The sequence below is a fragment of the Trachypithecus francoisi genome, unplaced genomic scaffold (genome assembly GCF_009764315.1).
Source record: "Trachypithecus francoisi isolate TF-2019V2 unplaced genomic scaffold, Tfra_2.0 Lachesis_group5, whole genome shotgun sequence".
NCBI classification, from domain to species: Eukaryota; Metazoa; Chordata; class Mammalia; order Primates; family Cercopithecidae; genus Trachypithecus; species Trachypithecus francoisi.
In genome coordinates this window covers 74,762,672-74,788,070 of record NW_022681470.1, presented here as the reverse complement: position 1 = coordinate 74,788,070, position 25,399 = coordinate 74,762,672, and the positions used below count along the sequence as shown (strand labels likewise).

At 37.0% G+C, this 25,399-nt stretch overlaps 1 protein-coding gene across 1 annotated transcript in view; it reads right to left on the bottom strand.

The window, feature by feature from the left end:
• Positions 1-25,399, bottom strand: part of SPATA17 (spermatogenesis associated 17) — a 229,289-nt gene that overhangs the window by 201,035 nt on the left and 2,855 nt on the right. The window contains exons 2-3 of the mRNA XM_033195162.1: positions 10,618-10,707; positions 8,369-8,450 (exon numbers count right to left, since the gene is read on the bottom strand). Of these exons, the coding sequence (XP_033051053.1) occupies positions 8,369-8,450; positions 10,618-10,707 (172 nt within the window). The remainder of the gene's footprint in view (positions 1-8,368; positions 8,451-10,617; positions 10,708-25,399) is intronic.

The window sequence follows — 25,399 nt, the reverse complement described above, 5'->3', positions numbered from 1 at the left end:
GCTCATGACATAATGAGACAGTAATTGCAAAAACTATTTTTAAATTTAAAAATCACTTAAAAACATATTAATACAAAATTATTTTATAAAAGTCACACTGAACTCCTTACCAACCTTCTGTTATTCCCCACTGTCTGCATAATTTAGAGCAACTATCTGTTTCTGTATACGTTATGCTCATTCCTAATTTCAAACTTTCATTCATGTTTTCTTCCCAAGGGTTAGCTCAAGTGTCATTTCCTTGACCTTCAGAGCCTATGCTAACTTCCCACCTGAATACTTATTACCTCTATTTGTGTGTGTGTGTGTGTCTGTGTATGTGTGTGTTTTGATGGGCAAAGTCTCCTTTAAATTGACTCTCTTTTTAAATTAATTTATTTAATAGATAATACATTCACATTGTTTAAAATTCAAACGCTACAAATGAGTTGACATTGAAGTCTCTCTCCCATGCCTGTCCCTCAACTGCTCAGTTCTCTTCCCCCCAGGCAGTTAACATCATCAGGTTTTTTGTGTGTGATCTTTCCAGAGATCCTTCCAGAGTCAAGCAAATTAAATCAGTGGCTTTCAAATAATGCCCTGGTGGCTCAGGCGACAATAGAAAACACAGGAAAAGAAATGAAGCAGTTGCATTTGTCTAGCTTCCAAAATAGTTGCACTGCCTATACATTGCATGGGTCTATTTTGCATACTATAAAGGAATACTGAGATAGACTAATTCATTTATTTATTATTATTATTATTATTATTATTTTGAGACAGAGTCTCCCTCTGTCGCTCAGGCTGGAGTGCAGTGGCGCGATCTTGGCTCACTGCAAGCTCTGCCTCCCGGGTGCACGCCATTCTCCTGCCTCAGCCTCCCGAGTAGCTGGGTAGCTGGGAGTACAGGTGCCCACCACCACGCTCAGCTAATTTTTTGTGTTCTTAGTAGAGACAGGGTTTCACTATGTTAGCCAGGATGATCTCGATCTCCTGACCTCGTGATCCACCCGCCTTGGCCTCCCAAAGTCCTGGGATCACAGACGTGAGCCTCCGCACCCAGCCCCAGACAGACTAATTTATATATAAAGAAGAGAGGTCAATTTGGCTCATCTGTACTTGATATCAGCCTCTGCTCAGCTTCTGGTGAGGGCTCAGGATGCTTTTACTCATGGTGGAAGGTAAAGGGAGAGCAGGCATGTCACATGGCAAAAGAGGCATGTCACATGGCAAAAGAGGCAGTTCAAGCTGCCAGACTCCTTTAAACAATCAGCTCTCATGTGAATTAACACAACCAGAACTCACTCATTACTGTGGGGAGGGGTCCAAGTCTTTCATGAGTGATCCTCCCCCATGACCCAAACACCTCCAACCTGGCCCCACCTCCAACACTGGGGTTGTATTTCAATATGAGATTTAGAGGGGACTGATATGGTTTGGCTGTGTCCCCACCCAAATTTCACGTTAAATTGTAATAATCCCCAGGTGTCAAGGGTGAGGCCGGATGGAGATAACTGAATCATGGGGGCAGTTTTCCTCATACTGTCCTCATAGATAGTGAACAAGTCTCACAAGATCTGATGGTTTTATAGGGGGCTTTTCCTCCTTTTGCTCATTCTCTCTTGCTTGCCACCATGTAAGACATGCCTTTCACCTTCCACCATGATTGTGAGGCCTCCCCAACCATGTGGAACTGTGAGTCCATTAAACTTCTTTTTCTTTATAAATGACCCTACCTCAGGTATGTTTTTATTAGCAGCATGAAAACAGACTAATACAGGGACAAATATTCAAACTATATCATATCTCTTTTACACATAGGACTAAGAATTTTTCTAAAATTGTAGTTAGAGATGGTTCTATTACTAGTTTTAAAATGACTGTTCTATACCATTCATTTTATAACTTAATCATATACTGTATGATATGGTTATTATTATATATAACTGTAAGGCCAAAAAAATTATGCAGCAGAAATTAAGAAAATGATGATTTAAGCAAACTCATTATAGGATTAAGGGTGTGACAGTGCAGAGGTTCAAACAGTATCCTCAACTCATGTCCCACTGCCCAACCCAAGAAAATAGCAGATCATTTCATGTACTCTTGCTTCAGAAGGTTTACATGTGATTGTCCATTCCTGGCTTTGTTTTTCTAAAACCTAAGCTTTGAGGCAATATGTTGGTGGAAGGTAGGCAGAGCAGTGTGAGGTGTAAAAGAAGTGGTGTGGGCATAGGATGAAAAGAGAGGAAAGATTTCACATGCCTAGGAAAGAACTGAACATTAGCCTTCTGAAATGAAGCAATACAGCATTTGGCATTCCTATGGCTCCTGGGAGGTGGCTAAAACTCTAGGGGTAAGCTTCATGGCAGCTGTGGGGAAGATGGGCCTCTAAGCACTAGGGATATCAACTCTGGTAAAAATTCCCATTCCCTTAATGTGGTTCAGCAGCCATAGAGTCTTCTAAGGATTAACTTGGAAGGTTCAAACACAACGTCTTGGACAGTGGACATCTTTTGAATGAAGGCTCCATGAAGGCAAGAATCTCTGATATGCTGGCACAGGTTGAGTCCCACAGGACCTCCCTATAAAGGAGAAAAATCCCCAATAAGGGCTGAGATTGAATTGCCTACCAGCTCAATATATAAGGATTTTGAAATCAGGTCAAACTGACTTTGAGAACTCTTCTCCACATAACAGTAATAGTAATAACAGCAATAGCAGTGTGTCCCTGAGGAAGGAAGCTGAGCATCAGATTCTTCACCTATAAAATAGTGATAATATTCATAGGGTTGGTATAATACTATCCATAGTTGGTATACACATGAAGAATGTAAAATGCTTAAAGCAATATTACACTTTCACTAGGCAATCAAGAAATGGAAGCTATTTTAATCTCATTTGATAATTATTTTTTGAGATTCCATTATGTTTCATGCCTTATGTTAGGCAGTGTGTACACAATGGCAAAAATAAATAAATACATACATGCATACATACATAAATCAGACCTATTCTTAAGGAGCTTAGAGCTTACCAGATTTAAAAACCATCACGAACCAATCTAAATGAGGAAAAGCTTCATATTTTGATTTTGTTTTCAAAAGAACCAAAAAATAATTAGATCCCAATCTGGAGAATCATTTGGTGATTATGCTGGGTGATACCCTTTTTGATCAAATCCAGTTGAGATGCTAAAGTAACAAAACAAATATTCTTAGGTGGCTTATTATTTGAACTTTTAAAAGTCTTTTTTTAACCAGCAACCCCAGCATCATTAAAATAAATACACATTCCCAAGGTGAATACTTTGAAAACAGTTACTGAAATGTATTAACTCTTATATGTTTGGTTAAAAAGAGGTCTCAGCCTGGTGCAGTGACTCATGCCTGTAATCCCAGCATTTGGGAGGCCAAGGAGGGTGGATCACCTGAGGTCAGGAGTTCAAGACCAGCCTGGCCAACATGGTGAAACCCTTCTCTACTAAAATACAAAAACTAGCCGGGCATGGTGGGGGGACACCTGTAATCCCAGCTACTTGGGAGCCTGAGACAGGAGAATCGCTTGAACCCAGGAACGTCTTATATGCATAAGTATACTCTACTGTCTTGGTCCATACCATTAACATACAACCTCGATCGCTTATAAATAATGGGACTAAAGGTGCTCATTACTCCACAGAATACTTTAATTTCTTGGTCATCCTGGTTAAGTAACAAGATTCTATCAAAAATTGGTTTGAAGAAGCTCCTAGTGAGAAAACCAAGGCCTATTTGAGCACCAAACCATTTAGTGAGAGTAGTTGACTATAACCCACCCATTGAATAAAATAGGAATCCATGACTTCATACTCATATAAATACATGAATAAATAAATAAATGGGAGAGAGGAAAATCTCTTATAGCAAAATGCTGGTAAGTAAATGTAGGAGAAACAATGGAATTAGAAAATCACTGTTGGACCACTACAGTAATAATTGATTCTGGTAAGAATCATCATTGGATGCTAAACCTAGCACACAAAAGTTTAATGAGGAAAAAGATGTATACATAGCATTTAAATATCCCCTCATGAGAGATAGATAGTAAGTTGATAGTGTAGAAACCCGAGAGACCCTACTTTAAACAAAGTTAACAACATTTATTGGACAAACTGATGACATATGCATCATAATATGATGTATTGAGATGTATTTCTGCTAAAAATGCATAACCAGAATCTAACACTGAAGAAACACTAGCAAACAAAAATTGAGAAATAATCTGAAAAATAACTAGTCTGTACTCTTCAAAAATATTAGGGTTATGGAAAGTGGAGACAGACGAAAAAATTATTCTAGATTAAAGGTGACTAAACAGACACAACAAATACTAACTACAAAGTGAAATCCTAGTTTGTACCCTGGAAAAGATTTTTTGCTATAAATGACATTACTGGTACAATCAGTAAAATGTGACTAGCGTCTATACAATAGTTTTGTACACATGTCAATTTCCTGATTTTAATATTGTAATAAGATTATGTAGGGCCGGGTATGGTTGCTCACGCCTGTAATCCCAGCACTTTGGGAGGCCAAGGTGGGCAGATCATAAGGTCAGGAGATTGAGACCATGCGGCTAACATGGTGAAACCCCGTCTCTACTAAAAATACAAAAATTAGCCAGGTGTGGTGGTGGGCACCTGTAGTCCCAGCTACTCGGGAGGCTGAGGCAGGAGAATCGCTTGAACCCAGGAGGCAGAGGTTGCAGTTAGCCGAGATTGTGTCATTGCACCCTGGGACGACAGAGCGAGACTCTGTCTTAAAAAAAAAAAAAAAGATTATGTAAACAATATGCATACAATATATTGAGAGATAAGGGGACATAACTTCTGTAACTTTGTGTCAAATGAATAAAGTAATGCATATAGAGAAAAAATGTATATAGAGAAGAGGAAATAATAATGCGAATTTTTTCACATGATTAAAAAAATGTGAGTGGAGAATATATGGAAGTTCTTTGTACTAGTTTTGCAACTTTTCTGTAAATCTGATTTTTTTTCAAAATTTAAAATTTATTTTAAAGTGGCCTGAATGTAAATGATAGCACAATAAATTTTAAAAATCATATGCCACCTGGGCACAGTGGCTCATGCCGATAATCCCAGCATTTCGGGAGGCAGAGGCAGACAGATCACTTGAGGCCAGGAGTTGGAGACCAGCTTGGCCAACATGGTGAAACCCTGTCTACACCAAAAATACAAGAAAATTACCGGGCGTGGTGGCAGATCCCTGTAATTCCAGCTACTTGGGAAGTTGAGGCAGGAGAATCGTTTGAACCAGGGAGGCAGAGGTTACAGTGAGCCAAGATCACACCACTGCACTCCAGCCTGGACAACAGAGCAAGACGTTGTCTCAAAAAAAAATAATAATAAGTAAATAAGAATAAATAAATAAAAATCATATGTCAAAATTGGAAAGAAAGAAGAAAAGGAAGGGAGAAAGAAGGTGGAGTAGGAAAACTTATGTTTAAAAATAGTATTTAAAAGCCATCAATAGGAATTTCACATACAAAAGAAGCACTGATATTTGTTTACATTTTTTCCATACCTGTGAGACATATGAACCCAAATATGAAATAAAAATTCTGTATTAAAATGGTATAAATTAAGTTTGGATAGAATATGGAATATATACTGTAGCCAATGGAATTATTTCGTTTTACGTGTCTTTAAATAGAAAATACGGGTTTTTCATATGTATACCAGATAAAAGGTTATTACCAAAATCCCTAGCAATCAAATTGAAAAAATAAAAGAAGAAAAATCAAATCTCTTCTTCACTGTTTAAGAATATAACATTATGCCCAGGAAACATCTATAACACTTCCTTCTATCTGACTTCATCTGCTTCCATTGGCTCTGTCCAGTGTCAGCAATTGTCAAAGATTCTTAAAACTATTGTTTCTACAACCACACTCATTTTTTTCAGAAGAGCATCTCATGAAGATCATGCAAATTTAACTCTTCAACAATATAGAAGAGTATATATTTAACTATATTAATTTCAGTATATAAACACAGAGACATAGATAATATGAAGGAAATACAAATTATCCTGATCACCTTTAATATTCTAAAATATCAAGTTGTAGATTCTAGGGTTATCAGTTGAATAGCACTTTAGATAGATTGATAGTAAATCCAATATCTACACTTACACCCTGAAAGTCTCTTTTCCCTCTTCAGTTTTCTTTCCTATTTATTATAAATACAGCTTTAAAGACATCTGTCTGTGTTTCTTTGCTGTCCTCCTAATTTCTATTGTCACTAACTCTAAGAAAGACAAGCTTCAAAACATAGGAGGTTTCCTGACTCACTGTATAAAAAGCGTATGCCTACGTATCTATCTATCTATCCACACACTACACTTCACATATAATAAAATCATCATGTGATTATGCATAAGTGAGAGAAATGTAAAATGGAGCTAATCTGATTTGAAAATCTCTCACTTATATTACTCCAAGCAAACTGCCTCGATAGTTTTTGAATAATACTAACAACAGCATCACAAATGAAAAACTTACCATTTTTGAGCACTGCCTAGGTGCCAATCACAGTTCCGGGTATTTTACGTACAGTGTTTCACTTAATTTTAACAAAAATCTGCCACACATTCTTATCTTTATTTTAAAGACAAGGTACATAAGCAAGGTCCACACAGGTTAAATAAGTTGCCCACAGTCATCAAACCTCTGTCATCAGGTCTAAAGCCTGTGCTCTTTCTACAGTTCGGTGAGAGTCAAAAGGTAGGTACAAGACTCAGAGATATTGCATAATTAATGTTTACCACAGTATCTGGCACCTAGCATATACTCTGTAACTATAAGTTACATCTTCTTCCCAATTTTTCCTTTCCAAAATGTTAAGCAGAAACAGAAATAGAGGCATTTGCTTTCAGAGCAATTCAAAGAGTTACTTTTTAAAATGATGTTTTTAACCAAAATCAAGACAGGAGAAGGGAAAAAAAAGTTTGTCTGGGCATGATGGCTCACACCTGTAATCCCAGCACTTTGGGAGGCTGAGGTAGGCAGATCACCTGAGGTCAGGAGCTCGAGACCAGCCTAGTCAATATGGAGAAACCCATCTCTACTAAAAATATAAAAAGATTAACCAGGTGTGGTGGCTGGGCTCTGTAATCTCAGCTACTTGGGAGCCTGAGGCAGGAGAATCGCTTAACCCAGGAGGCAGAGGTTGCGGTGAGGTGAAATCATGCCATTGCACTCCAGCCTGGGGAACAGATTAAGACTCTGTCTCAAAAAAAAAAAAAAAAAAATTACTATACTCAGACTGATGACCAATCAGTATCAATTTTTGGCTTCTACCAGTAAAGGGAGCACAGCATAGTAGAAACAGAATTTTTGTTCATTCTTCTATTCATAGATATAAGTGCTAATTATCTAATATATGCCAGGCACCATGCTCTGAGAGTGCAACGCTAATGAGACATAGTCTCTGTCCTTAGCAGATTAGGCAGAGGATCTTGGTAATTACCAGACAACTGTGCCCAATGTAAAAACTTCTATAGCAACTGTAAGGTTGCTACATATATTGAGTGTACCATTATGTGTTCATGGACAAGTGGATGAGACTCAGTTTCCTAGCCTGTTCCTTGTTAAAAGTAACAACAGTTACTTTTAATAAGCATCCTAACATATGAATTAAATAATTACACAAAATGCCTGGTATACAGCAGTTGTTTAATAAATAATAGCTAGTATAACAGCACCATATAATCTTTGTTGCTTTCCAATAATAATTAATCACAAATAAATTTGTGATATATCCACAAATACGTTTAACTTTCTATAAAAAACCATTCTAGAATGATACATCATTTATTAAATTAGTTAAATCTTATTTACACCCATGAAACAAAATTTATCAGAAAGTCCTGAAGAGAAGACAAAAGAAGGCTTATTGTTTGCTTTGACCAATTTAGCGTCCTGATGAGGATATTTATTGACTGCGTTCTGAGCAAAGCATTAGCCTAAAATATTGGTGATCCAAAAAGGAAGTGGGCTGCAGCGCCCACTCTCAAAAAGCTCACCATCTACAAAGTACAGACGATCATCAATAAATAAGCATAAATGCATATACTGTGAAAAGTACTTCAAGCAAAAATAATATCAGTGTAGTTTGGGTACCAAAAAAATGGGTCAATTATCCATGGAAATATCAGAAAATGCTTTCAAAAAGAGGTCTCATACTAGAAAGAGAGCCCAATTTTGTCCTTACATAAATACTCATCATCAGTAATTTCCAAACTATATGGAGATAGGACTAAGGTGAATAAATTACAGCATATTGTACAATTCAAATGCTAACATATGTACATTTTATATTTACCTGCACAGTTAGTTGATATTGCTTTCTGCCTAAGAAACTTCTCCACCATTTTTGAATAATTGTTACAATTCTGTTTAAATGCCTAGGATAAAAAATATGCTTATTAGTATCCTTTCACTGAAACAAGGAGGTCAGTTAAATCTTTGTTAGAATACTCTTCTACAATTCAAGAATTCAAATTCAAGAGCAAGTTTATGTGCACTTTTAAAGAGTAGAAAGTTATTGTGGGATAGACTTAATTGTTTCTAGAAGTAGAAGAAAACAGCATTGGTAACTAGTCGTTAGTTCTTTGGAGCTTATTATTACACAATACTTAATTCCAATTCTTCTTCAACACTTACTTTTTAAAATATTTCTGAATGTTAAGACTATAAAACAGGTCACAGTGACATGTTGAGAAATAAGCCAGGCACTATTGATGTAAATCATTATTAACAATTAGAAATAATTCATGAGGGCCAGGCACAGTGGCTCATGCCTGTAATCCCAGCTCTTTGGGAGGCCAAGGCAGGTGGATCACCTGAGCTTAGGAGTTTGAGACCAGCCTGACCAACATGGTGAAACCGCCCCCATCTCTACTAAAAATACAAAAATTAGCCAGGTATGGTGGTGCATGCCTGTAGTCCCGGCTACTCTGGAGGCTGGGGCAGGAGAATCGCTTGAACCAGGGAGGCAGAGGTTGCAGTGAGCCGAGATCGCGCCACTGCACTCCAGCCTGGGCAACGGAGCAAGACTGTCTCAAAAAAAAGAGAAAGAAAGAGAGAAAGGCGGGGGGGTGGGGGTGGGGGGCGGGTAGAAGAGAGAGAGAGAGAGAGAGAGAGAGAGAAATTCATGAGGTTAACAAATAGTTCTCCTCTTCATTCTTTTCCTGTAATCCTCAGTCTATCCAAGCCAACATCATGTTAGTCTGCTGAACTCAAAAATCCTCGATTTGTCACCGTGATCCTTAGTTTATATAGTGGCCAAAAGAGAAACCTTGTCTTCCGGGCGCGGTGGCTCATGCCTGTTATCCCCACACTTTGGGAAGCTAAGGCGGGCGGATCACCTGAGGTCGAGAGTTGGAGACCAGCCTGACCAACATGGAGAAACCTTGTCTCTACTAAAAATACAAAATTAGTTGGGCATGGTGGTACATGCCTGTAATCCCAGCTACTTGGGAGGCTGACGCAGGAGAATCACTTGAATCTGGGAGGAGGAGGTTGCGGTGAACCGAAATCATGCCATTGCACTCCAGCCTGGGCAACAACTCTATTTCAAAAAAAAAAAAAAAAAAGAGAGAGAGAGAAGCCTTGTCTTCACAGTTTAAATCTGTATGTCTAGCTCTTACTAGACAGTATAAGGAAGTTTTATATAGCATATTTCCCAGCCTGATGAGTTATTATTGGAGTAGGCATATTTTCCTCTACCTTATCCAGGAAAATATTTTTAAGAATTGATGGGACACTGAGGGAAAGTTTGGGCACTGAAAAAAAAAAGTTAAGATAGAGTTAAGAGTTAAGATAGGGACAAATTTCCATCTCTTTGTATAGTCAGAATGACATCATCCACGCATCACTTTCGTTTATCTACCAACATGGTGGAAAGGATTGAAACTGTTTTCTCTTTTTCCCCTTTCTTACCAGCCAATGAATTTATTTGCTATAAATACAAACCCAGTCATTTGTAGATCCTTAGGAATTTGGGAAAAGGAATCTGGGCAAGTGTGTCTGTAATATTGAGAATTTTATTTATTTATTTATTTTGAGGTAGAATCTTACTCTGTTGCCCAGGCTGGAATGCAGTGGCACCTTCTCAGCTCACTGCAACCTTCCCCTTCCGGGTTCAAGGGATTCTCCTGCCTCAACCTCCTATATACCTGGGATTACAGACATGCACCATCATGCCAGGCTAATTTTTGTATTTTTAGTAGAGATAGGGTTTCACCATGTTGGCCAGGCTGGTCTTGAACTCCTGACCTCAAGTGATCTATCCGCCTCAGCCTCCCAAAGTGCTGGGATTACAGGAGTGCGCCACTATGCCCGGCCAATATTGAGAATTTTAAAAAGAGATACAGTCAATATAATTTAGTTTTGGTAAGAAAAGATCAGAAATACTGTGTATTTCTTTTAAAAGAATACCATACAATTTATTAACTACATTATGAGCAAAATAAAAAATTATTTGAAATGAGCACTGTATGAATAAATTACATTTTCTAAGGAATATATTTTTATGATATATCTGAGGTTTCCATGACAAAACCAATATACCTGATATATGCCCGAACTTGACATCCTCGAAACCAGCTCTGGATTTTAACTGCTGCATCATTCTCCTTTATTCTAAATGGATCTACAACACTAAAACAAAATGTTTAAAAAGCATTTCATTAGTAACCAATATAATTCTAAAGCAAGTCAACCTGTTAAACTTGATTTTTAATTTCTTCCAAAATGATAATTATAAATTCAAATGTCATTTTAAATAACATTAAAATATAAATAAATAAGGCATTTCAAAAATCATGAGCTATGTTTTGAAAATTAACCTTTCTCTGAGAAGCCATGTGCTTTCAACAGCTTTGCTTTTTTAATTTTGATAATCACCAATTTTACAACTAATTAATTTGCCAGTAATTTTTATTAGGGAGTAAGAAAGAAATGTGTTATTTTGACATTATTTTAAAAACATAACCATTTGAATTTACTATTTAAATGCTACTACACATGTATCATGCAAGACTAAAATGCTCACATATTTCACTCATTCATGAGTTGAATCCATCACAGAATGCATGTTCCATTAATAGCTGGAATTCTCAGAAAGTTAGGCAGGGGGAGGGCCATAGGGCTTATACAGAGATAAGAAATTCAAGTCAGTGATCCAGATGTGAGACATGTACAATATAGGGAGAATTCACATAAATCAGTAAGATTATATAAGGTGTAGATTAAGTGTAAAATAAACTGTAAAAACCACACAAGAGAATATATAAATAGTTGCATTACCTGATAATGAACAAAAGGCACCGTGATAAGATTACTATATGATGCAACAAAATCTGCTGGAAATAATTAAGAGTGTAAGACCACTCTAGACAATTAGGAATAGAAGAAAGGAAAGATTCCTTATTGTTGTATATTTGTACTGCATGTAACAAATTACAGAAGAGGTTTGAGTAAGGCACACCCAGTGACTCATTCCCATAATCCCAGCACTCTGAGAGGCCAAGGTGGGTGGATCATCTGAGGTCAGGAATTTAAGACTAGCCTGGCCAACGTGATGAAACTCTGTTTCTACTAAAAATACAAACATTAGTCAAGTGTGGTAGCGGGTGCCTGTAATCCCAGCTACTTGGGAGGTTGAGGCAGAAGAATCGCTTGAACCCAGGAGGCGGAGGTTGCAGTGAGCTGAGATAGCGCCATTGCACTCCAGCCTGGGGGACAGAGGGAGACTCCATCTCAAAACACAAAATGTCTTTTTTAAAAAAGAGGCTTGACTAAAGTGTATTCTGGCATCATATTATTGTCCTCCATGTGGGAAGGAGAACAGCTTAAAATCCTTTCCTCCAGAAGACGTTCCCTGACTTCCCAGACTACAATTAGGCCTTTCCATGTTACACTCTCATAGCTTTTCATAATATGTACCACGATCATATATAAAAATTATTTAACGATGGTCTCTTCCACTAAACTTGAAATCATCAAAGGCAGTAATCTTGTCTATTTTGTCTTATACTGTACTCCCCATGGCCTCAGGAAAGATAATTGGTGTATACTTCTAACACTCAACCTTTGTCTTACCAAAAATGCTACCTGAGGGAGAAACATGCCTGTTGGCATTTTCCATCCCAGTGAGAAATGCCACTCACAGGATTCCCTCACTAGATCTACTCCCAACATTGAAACTTCTCCCTACTTTAGGATGACAGAGCTGCTGAGAGCCCATGAGTGCCCCTATCCTCTTAGTAACTTAAACCCTGAGTGATGATGGGGAAAAGGCAGACATGAAAGGAGCTGTTGAGAGAAATAGAAGGAAATAAATATGTTTTACTAAATAAAACCTTATGTGTCAGGCACTGTTCCTAACATTTTACATACCAGTGAATTAACTCATACGTAATCCTTTCAATACCTCTATGAAGAAGAGAATTATTATCCCTATTTGACAGAAGAAGATACCACTGTGGAGAAAGCATAGTAATATGCCCAAGGTCACATCTTTAGTAAGTGTCACAGCTGGCATTTAATCCTTGGTAGTCCTTCTCTAGAGGCTGGGTTTTTGTTTGTTTTTCTTTTTTTTTTTTTTTTTGAGATGAAGTCTCGCTCTGCTGCCCATGCTGGAGTGCAGTGGTGTTATCTCGGCTCACTGCAACCTCCGCCTCCCAGGTTCAAGCGATTCTTCTGCCTCAGCCTCCGAGTAGCTGGGATTACAGGCACACGCCACCATGCCTGGTTAATTTTTGTATTTTCAGTAGAGACGGGGTTTCTCCATATTGGCCAGGCTGGTCTGGAACTCCTGACCTTGTGATCCACCCTCCTTGGCCTCCCAAAGTGCTAGGATTACAGGAGTGAGCCACTGTGCCTGGCTCAGAGGCTGGGTTTTTAACCATCACTGCTTCTAAAGTGGAAGAGAGTAAGAAATGAAAAGAGGAGAAGAAAGGGAAAGTAAAATGGAAGAAAAGGAAAATGCAAAAAATATTCATGTAATCAATTTCTAAATGCAGTATTGAGACTTTGTGGGAAAAGGTAGCACCAATCTCCCCAAAACAATAAAATAAACTGAGAGACTAAGAATATGAAATGATACCAACCTCTAGAGCAACACCCTAAAATTTCAAACTGTTAGTTCAAGTGTTTCAAGTGTTAGTGATAAGAACTCATATATATTGCTGCTAAGAAACAGTTTGACCTTTGAACATATACAGAATAATTTTATTTACGTAAGTAAAAACCACACAAAACTTTAGGGATGTTCACTAAGGATGTATACACATGTAGTAAAATTATAAGGAGAATGATAAAACACAAATTTCAAGACAGAAATGAAGGATGGGGGAAATGAGGAGATTAATAGTTGAAGCCAAGGCAAAAGGCCTTGGTTTTCAGAGTTTTATGCATAGTATTAAAGAATTCTAGACTCGATTATCAAAATTTTGACCATGGAAACACATATCCTCAAAGTCTGATAATCTCTGTAAAGATTTACAGTAAAAGATACTAAATAACAACAATTAAAGAAAAAAAGAAAAAAACAAGGTCCAATCATAAGAAGCAAGTATAGCGTGCAGTGTCATAGAAGTTAATGGGAAGGCATCAAGATGGGAGATCACGATTAAGCAATGTTAAATACTGTGCAGAAGTCCTGGAAAACAACGTCGTTATTCAACTGGTTGCAGGGTCAGAAGAAATTTTTCATTTTTCTTTTAAAATCTTATCCTGACTAATAACAAGATGGGATAGTGGAACAAAGACACTGTCATTAATGGCCAACATGGAAAAGATACAACACAATGTCCAGGAGAGCAGGCAACTCAAAGAAGATAGAGTGTGGAAAAAATAAGAATAATTTCATTCAATAAGGCTAATGTGCAATAAAATTCGTGATAATAGAATACAACTGTTTATTATGGTTACTTAAACCTTTTACCATTAATATTTAACACAACTATACTAGATGTTTTTCATCTTCTTCATATAGTCCATTTAAATTACTGAAAACATTTGTTTCTCCTTTCCCACCAACAATCGAAAAATATGAATAAGGCACATAGATACATCTAATACTTCATTTGAAGTTACTGTATTAGTTGTTATGTATTAGTGTGAACTCACTCTTTATTTATAATTGTCATTAGAAACACAGAAGAGAAGCAATCAAATTAACTGTTTCGGGTTTACGTTTTTTAATCTCTTGTGGTGGCACCAGTCAAGTGGAAAATTAAATAATTTATTTTTGGGATATTAATAATGCGTATATATACAAGCACATATTATATTAATAAGAACTATACATTGCAATTAAAATGAAGGAGGCACTAAAAATTAACTAGTAGTTAACTTACTACTGAACTTCAATGTATGTACTACCATTCGACTTCTATACATGTTTCTCTGTTGCCCTTTTTTTAACTGCTTAAAAACAAAATTTACAGATGCTGGGTTACCACTGGGATGCTGAATACTCATATAATATGTCATGAACTACTAGACATTTTATGTTGAAAATGAAAAATGTGAGTAACACTTTATTTTAATGGTATATTAATTAGTTCCAAATTACAATGAAAATCCTATAGCAGTGAATAAAATATGACACATACATGAATTTGAAATAAATTTATTATGATCAGTATTATCACAATGAATACTAAATGAATTAATAATGATGAAAGACCAAAAGTATTACCAGTAATGTAATAAAACATCAAGAAATAACTGGAAGTTTCCAGTCACTTCATCATCAACTAGAAATAAGTACTATAACCCTGGATAACACTATATTCATGTATATCATTAGTGGCCAGAAATTAACTGACAATAAGTAGAAAAGGAAAAAAAAAACACTGTGTAGCTAAATATCTTTCCAGTAATATGCAAAAAAATATGCATTTTACACATCAACAGACTGTGCTAAGTCTGACCCATGTATATTACCTATGAATAAATACTAGATTAAAAACTCAATACTCTTTCTTTTTCATTATCATATAACTTGTAACTATTTTGGACAGTAGGAATAAAATTCCATTATTAGCTGCCCTGTGCTGTCAGATATGTTGATGTGTAAAATGATTATTGGTGTGCATATAATTTCACTACTAGGTCTTAAGGATTTCATGCTCATTAAAGGCAGAAACTACATACACTTAATCTATATTTTGTGTTCTGGTTATCACCCATGTGCTTAGTAACAGATGCCTGATGATGAGAAATAGGACTATATTTTAGAACTAGAATCTATGTTTCATATTTCATTAATAGTCTTCAACATTATTATTATTTCACAGCTCAAGGAATAATGGGTTGCAAATGCATTAGTATTAGATCATATACCCAGAGTTACCATAGTTGGTCGAATGTTAAATACTGTGCAGAAGTCATGGAAAACAAGGTCATTATAATTTAGAACTAGAACCTATAATATTAGTGCATTCAAAAATATTTTGTTTCCTAGCCAGGTGTGGTGGCTCACACCTGTAATCCCAGTACTTTGGGGGCCGAGGCGGGCAGATCACCTGAGGTCAGGAGTTCAAGACCAGCCTGGCCAACATGGTGAAACCCCATCTCTATAAAAATTCAAAAATTAGCCAGACATGATGGTGGTTGCCTATAATCCCAGCTACTTGGGAGGCTGAGGCAGGAGAATTGCTTGAACCTGGGAAGCAGAGTTTGCAGTGAGCCGAGGTCGTGCCATTGCACTCCAGCCTGGGCAACAGAGTGAGACTCCAGCTCAAAAAAAAAAAAAAATACATACATATATATATAGTTTCTTTATCTTCCTCTTTCTCCTCACTTCGCTTTACCTCATTTCCTGAACAATTAAGTCTCAAAGGCCTTGGAAATGGGCAGGAAAAGTAGGGTACTGTGCTACAAAGGGTGTGGGAGGATGAAGGCACAGTGGCTCAGCTTGAGGTGTCAGAGCCTGTGTGGGGTAAGGTGAGCATCCACAAGTGGGGGCTGCCTGGGGTAAGATGACATAGTCTGAGTTTAGCAAGGACAGTGTGTTCCATGGAGAGGAGGCCTGGCTTTGGGGTGTAGAGGGAAGATGAAAAAAGAATCTGCACATGAAGGTAGCCAGCATAGAGAATCAGAGCCCAAGAGTGATGACGAAAACATCCAAGTTGCTGGGGAGGCGATGGTTCAGCATGCGGAGGTAGAGCCCCGCACTGGGTCTAAGAGAAGAGGCAGTTGTGGTGACAACAGTTTGGTTACATACAGAGGAACTGATCAGATAAGTAAATATTCTAAAGATAATGGGAGCCACGTTTCTCTCTGTCAGAAAAGGTAAGAGAAAAAAACTAGAATAACCGTGTTGTGCTGAATCTGAAATAGAGTAGTCAATGTGAACTCATGAATTTTAATATATATGTTCATCAATAGATAGAGAAATAAGTATAGATGTAAAATGTGTATAGATGTGTACAAACACATACTCCTTTGTTCTTTCCACTGAGAGGGCCAGAGAGCATCCACTGAAAGAAACAAAGGCTCTTTGGAGAAATGGATGGTTCTAGGGGTTGGCAGGAAAAGTACAAGATAAGCCTCTGTTATTCATCTGTGTTCACACTGCTATAAAGATACTACCCGAGACTGGGTAAGTAAATAAATAAACCTCCTTATCAGTAAAGGAGATTTCATTGACTCACAGTTCTGCATGGCTGGGAGCCCTCAGGAAACTTACAATCACTGTGGAAGAGGAAGCATGCATGTCTTACATGGCAGCAGGTGAGAGATAGCATGCAAAACAGAAACTGTCAGACATTTATTAAACCATCAAATCTGGTGAGGACTCACTCACTTTCACAAGAACAGCATGGGGGAAACCACCCCCATGATCCAATCTCCTCCCACTAGATCCTCCCCTCCTCACGTAAGGATTAGGGGGATTTCAACTCGAGATGAGATCTGGTGGGGACACAGAGCCAAACCATATCAGCCTGCAACTTTTTGTGTGTCAAGAAAAAGCAAGGAATCAAGAAAGCATTAGAACAATGAGGACATAGAAGGAAGACTGAAGTGGCTCTCACTAGCCAAATCCGGGACAATATTAGCATGACTATAAATAAGAGTGACAGATTTTAACCCACTGAATAAAATAGGATACTATGTGTCTATACTTATATAAACAAATAAACAAATAAATTTTAAGTTTGATGAGGAACAGGATACATATATAGTTTCAAACGATCTGCTTTTAAAAAATAATTATTAATTACAAAGGAAAAAAGAATATTCCAGTAGAGAAGCCTAGCAGACAACAGCTTTATCAAGTGATCTAAATGAATATTGTCAGTCATGGGACAAATCAAAATCATGTAGTATCCGGTAGGATGCATTGAGAAGATCACAGTATCACTTCTGTGATAGTCCTGCCAGGGGTGCATAACCTGAATCTAATCAAGGGGAAAAAATCAGACAAACCTAATTGAGGGAAATTCTAAAAAATAACGGATTTGTAATCTTCCGAAGTGTCAAGGTCACGAATATCAAAGAAAAACTGAGAAAATGTACCATATTAAAGATAACTAAAGAGACAAGACAAACAGGATCCTTTTGCTACAAAGAACATTATTGGAGCAATTTGGCAAAGCTTGAATGGAGTCTGAAGATTAGATGGTAGAAATGTGCCAATGTTAATTTCTTGATTTTGATGGTTGAATTGTGATTATATAGAGAATGTCCTTGTGTGTAAAGAATTTGGGGCACAATGGGACATCAGGTTGCAACTTACTTTCATATGATTCAGGAAAAAATACCCTTGTATTATATTTGTTATTTTTCTGTAAATTTGAGATTGTTTCAATAAATGTGTATGTGTATGCGTATGCGTCTAATAAATTTTACATTTCAGATACTGTGTTTTTAATCTCTAAACATTTAATTTGCTTCTTTTTAATGTTCCATTTAACTCCTAATTATGTTCATATTTTACTTCTAAGTCCTTAAGCATATTTCAAATAGCTATTTAAAAATCCTTATATGATAATTATGTCATCTTTGTTTATTTGGGTCTGTATCTATTGATTGATGTTTTTTCCCTCTTGATTGTGGGTCACAGTTTGCTACATTTTTATCCTACTACTAATTTACGAATAGATGCTGGACACCATGAATGTTAAACTATTGAGAGTTTGAATTTTGTTCAGAGATTGCCTCCAAGAAGAAAGCTATGGTAATTCTCTTGCTAATCTTATTTGCTTATCTTTCTCCTTGCGATCAAATCCTGCATTGCCTACTGTATCAATATCCAAAAATGTTCATATATTTTGTTAAGTATTCTAGTCCTTCATGGTCGGAGGACAAGTTTTACACCAGTTAAATCTTCCACGGCCACTTGTTTTCTATGTTTAGTTTTGTTTTCAAAACAAAATTTTTGTCCTAGGACAAACTTTCTCCTATTTATCTACTGTTTATTTCACAAATAAGTACCTGATTAACCAATGCTCAATACAAAATGTTAAACAATATAGAAAAACATAGAGAAAAAAGATTCTATTTCAACCTCCCTTTCTTTCAATGTTTAAAATTTAACCACTACTAGCAACTTATTACGTGTAATTCCAGATCTATCTAATTCCAGTTTTGTATCTCTATGTATTTTCACATTTGTTTTACATAAAAAACACTAAATGTATTATATATTTTCTATAATCTGGGCTTTTCTTAAACCTTATTTTGTCTCAGAGATTTTGAACATGTCATTATGTATAAAATGTTTCACTCTTGTTTTTTTTTTTTTTTTTTTTTTGAGACGGAGTCTCGCTCTGTCACCCAGGCTGGAGTGCAGTGGCCAGATCTCAGCTCACTGCAAGCTCTGCCTCCCGGGTTCACGCCATTCTCCTGCCTCAGCCTCCCGAGTAGCTGGGACTACAGGCGCCGCCACCTCGCCCGGCTAGGTTTTTTTTGTAGTTTTAGTAGAGACGGGGTTTCACCGTGTTAGCCAGGATGGTCTCGATCTCCTGACCTCGTGATCCGCCCGTCTCGGCCTCCCAAAGTGCTGGGATTACAGGCTTGAGCCACCGCGCCCGGCCGTTTCACTCTTTAAAACGGCTATTTATTTTCCCTCATATGCTTGTCTTTATTTAGTCAGAGTAGTTGCAAATAGATACAAGTTATTCACAGTTTTTATTTTTATTTTTTGCCTATTAGGAATAATGCTTTAATGAATGCCCTTGTACATAATCCTGTATATAAAATACTCTTGTACACAACTTTTGTATACACGAGAGCATTTTTATGAGGCCAATAGAAAAAGTGACAGTTCTGACTCAAATGACATGCATTTTGATGCTATTAAAAATGGTATTGCTGAAGTCTTAAATTATAATTGTTCATTGCTGTTATGTAAAGACTACTGCATATTGCCCTTGCATCCTGCGAACTTGTTAAGTTCATGTATTACTTCTAAATCTTCTTTTTGTATGTGGTATAGAGTTTTTTATACATATAATTATGCTGTCAGTAAATAAAGACAATTTTATTTCTTTGCAATTTTTATGCCTTTTACTTATCATTCAACATTTAAAACTAGTAAGAAAAGGATGGACTATTTAATAGCTGGTGTTGAGACTATTATATTCTACAGAAAAAGTTAGGCCTCTGTCTCACACAATACATGCACATAAACACAACTGCACATAGACTGAAGGAAAAATATAACAAAACTTTTTAAATATTATAAATAAATATAATCTTAGGCTGGAAAAGACTGTTCCAAGAACAACTAAGATTGCTAAAGCCAGATGAATAAATTTACTAATTTGACTGTAAAAGCATAAAAGAAAACTGATAGAATGGTTGATGGCCACGGCAAGAACCTGAAACATTATGATATTGGTTTTGAGACTGGGTGATGCGCGAGAAGGTGAAGAAGATGCACAGGTCATTGAAAGTCCATACGTGTGGGCTGGAAGAGTGGTGAAAAAGTTGATATTAGAAACTGGAAAAAGAACCTCTATTATGTGAGAGTGGGACAATTATTATAGTAAGACTATTGCCTGTGATCACTTGGAAAACTGAAAATGTACAATGAACTTTTGAACTTGCCTAAGGAGATATCTAGAAAGGACGTTAAAGTACCGATAGGATTCTTCTAGCTTAGTTTGTTTTACTTCTTCTAGATTAATTTATCTTAATTAAATATAAGGCAAATCACAGTAACATAATGCTTATTTAATTTTTAATTAAATGAAAATTATTGTAGAATTGCTCATTGTTGTTTCTATTATTTCTTTTGCTCTTCTTTCTCTATCTTGAGATCTTTGTTCCAATTTAATTTTCACTTGATTACGGCGAGTACTTTCTTGAGTACACTTCATCAGGTAGGGTACATAGATGACGTAACTGTGAATCTTTACGTGTCTGAAAATGTCTTTCCTTCATCCCCATCCCCAAATGAATCTTTGATAGAATTCTTATCTATGGTCTTGAATAATTAGTAATTATTGTTTTTCTGTCTTTTGGGTTCCCGTGTTGAGCAGAAAGGGCATTCATTTCCTTGGCAAATAACTATTTTTATTTTCTGTCTAGAATAGAATCCTATGAGATTATTTTTCCTGTATTCTTGGAAGTTTACCAGATAAAATCTAAGAAGTAGGTGTTAAAGGAAATACTATATAGGACTCAGAGAATCCTTTCTATTCTAAGCCATACTTTTTTTTCAGTTTAGGAGTTTTCTTCTAGAGTATTTCTTTATTACTGTTCTATCTCTACCCCAATCCCAGTCAGAATTCTGCAGCGACTATTATTCACATAACAAGTCCTCTGGGTATGTCCTCCGTATTATTACTCTTATTATTCATGATTTCTATTCACATGTGTTTATGGATATTTCCTTTATTTGCTTTCCTAACATATTTATATTTCAGTAGTGACTATTCTAGTTTTTAATTCATCTATTACATTTTTAAATGGAAAATTGTTATTTTTAAAAATTGGTTACAGTAACTTTTTTCCTCTAGTTTTATCTCTCTAAAAGTTCTCATTACATTTTTATTGAAGTTTGTATCTATTTCATCCATTAGTTCTAACTCCACAGTAGCCATCTGTTCTGGTTTCTTAGCTTAATCTCCTTCCTCCATACTAACATTTCCTTAAATGTCTTGTGAAGCTTATCTGCCTATTTAATAGATATTCAGCTGTTGATACCCATACAGGGCTTTCTGCTCAGGTTACTTGGGCAGTGATAAACTGATAGACAGTAAAAGGTACTTTCAATTTTCTTTTTCCCCATCAATGAGCCAGCAGTGAACATGTTGGCAAACAGGGATCTGTCTTTCAGGGCATGATAAATAGGCAGATTTAGTGTGCAGTTTTGTTTTGCTTTTGAATTAAATGGAACTATCTCTATTGTATTCCAGCAGCACATCTAATGTTGGCTGTTGGTTTTAGAAACATATTCTTTATTATTAAAACATTTTTATTTCTTTTGTAAACATGTTTTAAAACATTGAAGAACTTTATCTGAGTGAAGTTTGGACAGGTATATACCTATGGAAAATTACTGAGTTGTACACTTCACACAGTTTATATACTTTATTTAATGTATATAATACAGCAATAAAAAGTTTTACATTTTTAATTAAAAAAGAAAAATATTTATGAATAGCTGTAGAATTTTTCAACTACCTTTTTGATATTCATTGAGTCGATCATAATGTATTTTATACTTTGCCCTTCTGTTGCAATTTCCTATTATAATTATGAATTTATTGGGTGTTTACTAATATACCAGATGGTCATTTAACCTTTTTAGTTAACGTATCAATAGGGATTATTATCCCTGTTACAGGTGAGAAAACTAAAATCTAAAGAGTTTAAGTAAGGTAAGTATATAAATATAAAAGTGTACATTTAAACCTAAAGTAACACAGAGTTAGGATTTGAACTGTTGCACTTTGGCAAAAATCTTCCTTGTATATTTGGAAGAAGCTTTGCTAAGTTTTACTAGTCAGAATTGAGTACACCTGTAAGAAAAATTTCAGTGATTAATTAGAATCAGGGGAAGGGACTCACATCTATTCAACTAAGCTGCTATTTATTTAGGCTAATAGGACTAAACGGATCATCCAAATTCAAGGACACTGAACAAAATTATTAGACTAAGAATACAGTGAGGAACCACAGTCAATTTACTGTGTCAGAGTCAGAAACAAATTTATTACGTTTATAGGAATCATATACCCTGAAATCAGGCCAATTTAAGGAACATTATACCTTAGGTTGATACAGGGTAATGAAGTACGTGCAAATCACCAGTCTTGTACCACAGAGTAATGTAGCCCTGTTTTCTTTTTCTCAGCCTGATCTTGGAAAGACAGGTTAGGCCTTATGTGTTTGATGAACTTACTTCCCTGCAGAGACTTAATAATCTAAAGATCCTCCTCTCCCAGGTATAAATGTGGAATGAAATGGATCAAATGTCACTAGATCTTTGATCTTCTTTATATTTGGCAAGTAATACAGATTGTCTAAATCTCACATTCCTTCATTGTAAACCAGGAATAAGAAAAATAACCTCATAAGATTATTGTAAACATCAAATAAAATAATGTTTGGGAAGGAAGTGCTCAACATGTAGTAGATATTCGATAACATTTATTTTTCTTTCTATTTCTTTTTGTCTATCCCCATGCACTCCTCAAACCCCCTTTCAGATATTAAGAGATGTGGACATTTGACAGTTGGTCTACATAGCATGTCTCTACAGAACTTCTTGCCCTCTTCCTCAGCCACAGCTTTCTCTGTATTCTCCAACATACTTTTCCCTTCAGCTAAGCCAATTAGAAAAGATTTTACATATATCTGGCTGATTTCTGCTTACATATTGTTAGAAAACGTATGTGTTTTAAAAATTTTTAAGTGTTATTTACTTTTTTCATTGACACAAGCAGATTTGATTTAAATTTTGTTAAGCAAAAACTGGCCCCAAAAAGTTAAAAGATGGAAGTGGAGGAAGAAAGTAGAAATGGGAAAAACAAAAGCAAAATCCTTTATCCAACTTAAAAACAAGTCAAAGGGGCTGGTCCCCGTGGCTCACGCCTGTAATCCCAGCACTTTGGGATGCCGAGGTGGGCAGATGGCTTGAGCCCAGGAGTTCAAGACCAGCCTAGCCAACATGGTGAAAACCCATCTTCACTAAAAATGCTAAAAAGAAAAAAAAATTAGCTGGGTGTGGTGGCAGGTGCCTGTAATCCCCCCACTCAGTAATCTGAAGCAGGAGAATCTCTTGAACCAGTGAGCAGAGATCACGCAACTGCACTCCAGCCTGGGCAACAGAGCGAGACTCTGTCTAAAAATTACAATAATAATAATAAGTCAAAGGCTACTTTCTTATTTATTGTTTTTATAGACAGAAGTCACATCATGTCACTCCTCTGCTGAAAACACCATTTTTTTTTTTTTTTTTTTTTTTGAGACAGAGTCTCGTTCTGTCGCCAGGCTGGAGTACAGTGGCACGATCTCGGCTCACTGCAATCTCCACCTCTAGGGTTCAAGCGATTCTCCTGCCTCAGCCTCCTGATTAGCTGGGATTACAGGCACCTGCCACCACATGCAGCTAATTTTTGTATTTTTAGTAGAGACGGGGTTTCACCATGTTGGCCAGGCTGGTCTCGAATTCCTGACCTCGTGATCTGTCCACCTTGACCTCCCAAAGTGCTGGGATTACAAGCCTGAGCCACTGCACCTGGCCTCAGTCTATTCTTTTTAAAGCTTGCAACTTGGAGACTTCATCTGTATGATAAAATGATAAAACCTAGGTCTCCCCAATCCCTTATCATAACCCAGACATTCCTCATTTCTTTCTACTGATAGTAACTCACTCAATTACTTGCCAATCAGAATTTGAGTCTTGCTCTGTTGTGCAGGCTGGATTGCAATGGTGCGACCTTGGCTCACTGCAATCTCTGCCTCCTGGGTTCAAGTGATTCTCCTGCCTCAGCCTCCCGAGTAGCTGGGATTACAGGGGCGCACCACCACCCCCGGCTAATTTTTGTATTTTTAGTAGAGACAGGGTTTTGCCATGTTGGCCAGGCTGTTCTGGAACTCCTGACCTGAAGTGATCCACCCACCTCAGCCTCCCAAAGTGCTGAGATTACAGGCGTGAGCCACCATGCCCAGCCAGAAAATTTTTAAATCTACCTAAGACCTAAGAGGCCCCCGCATTGTGGAATCAATATAAATCTCACATGTATTGATTGATGTATTATGTCTCCATAAAATGCATAAAAGCAAGCTGTACCCGGACTGTCTTAGGTACATGACATCAGGACTTCCTGAGGCTGTGTCATGGGTGCATCTTTAACCTTGGCAAAATAAACTTTCTAAATTGACTGAAGCCTGTCTCAGATACTTTGGGATCACCCACACTACAGAAACACAGTGGAAGAGGAACATTTTACCTTATTCCTATTAGAATTTGACAGATTAGATGAAATTTAAATAAGAATATGGCGAAAATGAACAATATGATCAATAAACATATACTGAACTCTTCTCTCCACACAGTGCAGTATAGTGTGTAGTATAAATGACCAATACGTCACAAAGAAAATCTCATAGTTCGGAAGAACAGAAATGAAGCTAAGAATTACCAGAGAAAGTTAAAACAACAACAACAACAACAACAAAAAGGCCAATACTCTGTCAAGTGACAATGGAACTGCCACTGCAAAACTGTAATGAGACAGTGAAAGAGAGCTCACCTAACCAACTCCATCTTGCTTCTAACCTCCAGGCTCTCCTCGTTCATCCCTGGACATAGACTGAACTAGTTTTGCGAGGAACTTAGTTTATCGTTTAAAACAAAGATGATAACAGACCTTTCCCAAGGCAAATCCCCTTCTTGCCTGGGGACTAGACTGCCTTTGTAGGAATAACAAATTAGTTAAAAGATTAGAAATTATGGTTTGGGAGTCACACAGCTGGAGGTTACAAGATTCTGACCCTCCCTAAATTGCTCCTTGGGATAACATCAGTATTGGAAAATCTAAGATCGGTGCTAGAGATATTCGGCAGATGCTGCATTTGATGGATCAGCTGGCACCACCCAGACAGATAAACTGGCTCATTGATAAACTGGCTCTGACCCTCCCTGTGGCCCCCACCCCGGAACTGACTCAGTGCAAGAAGATAGGTTCCACCCTCTATGATTTCATCTCCAACCCAACCAATCAGCACTCCTGACTCACTGGCCTCACCCTAACCCACCAAATTATCCTTAAAAACTGATCCCCTAATGCTCAGGGAGACAGATTTGAGTAACAATAAAACTCTGGTCTCCTGTACAACTGGCTCTGTGTGAATTATTCTTTCTCTATTGCAATTCCCG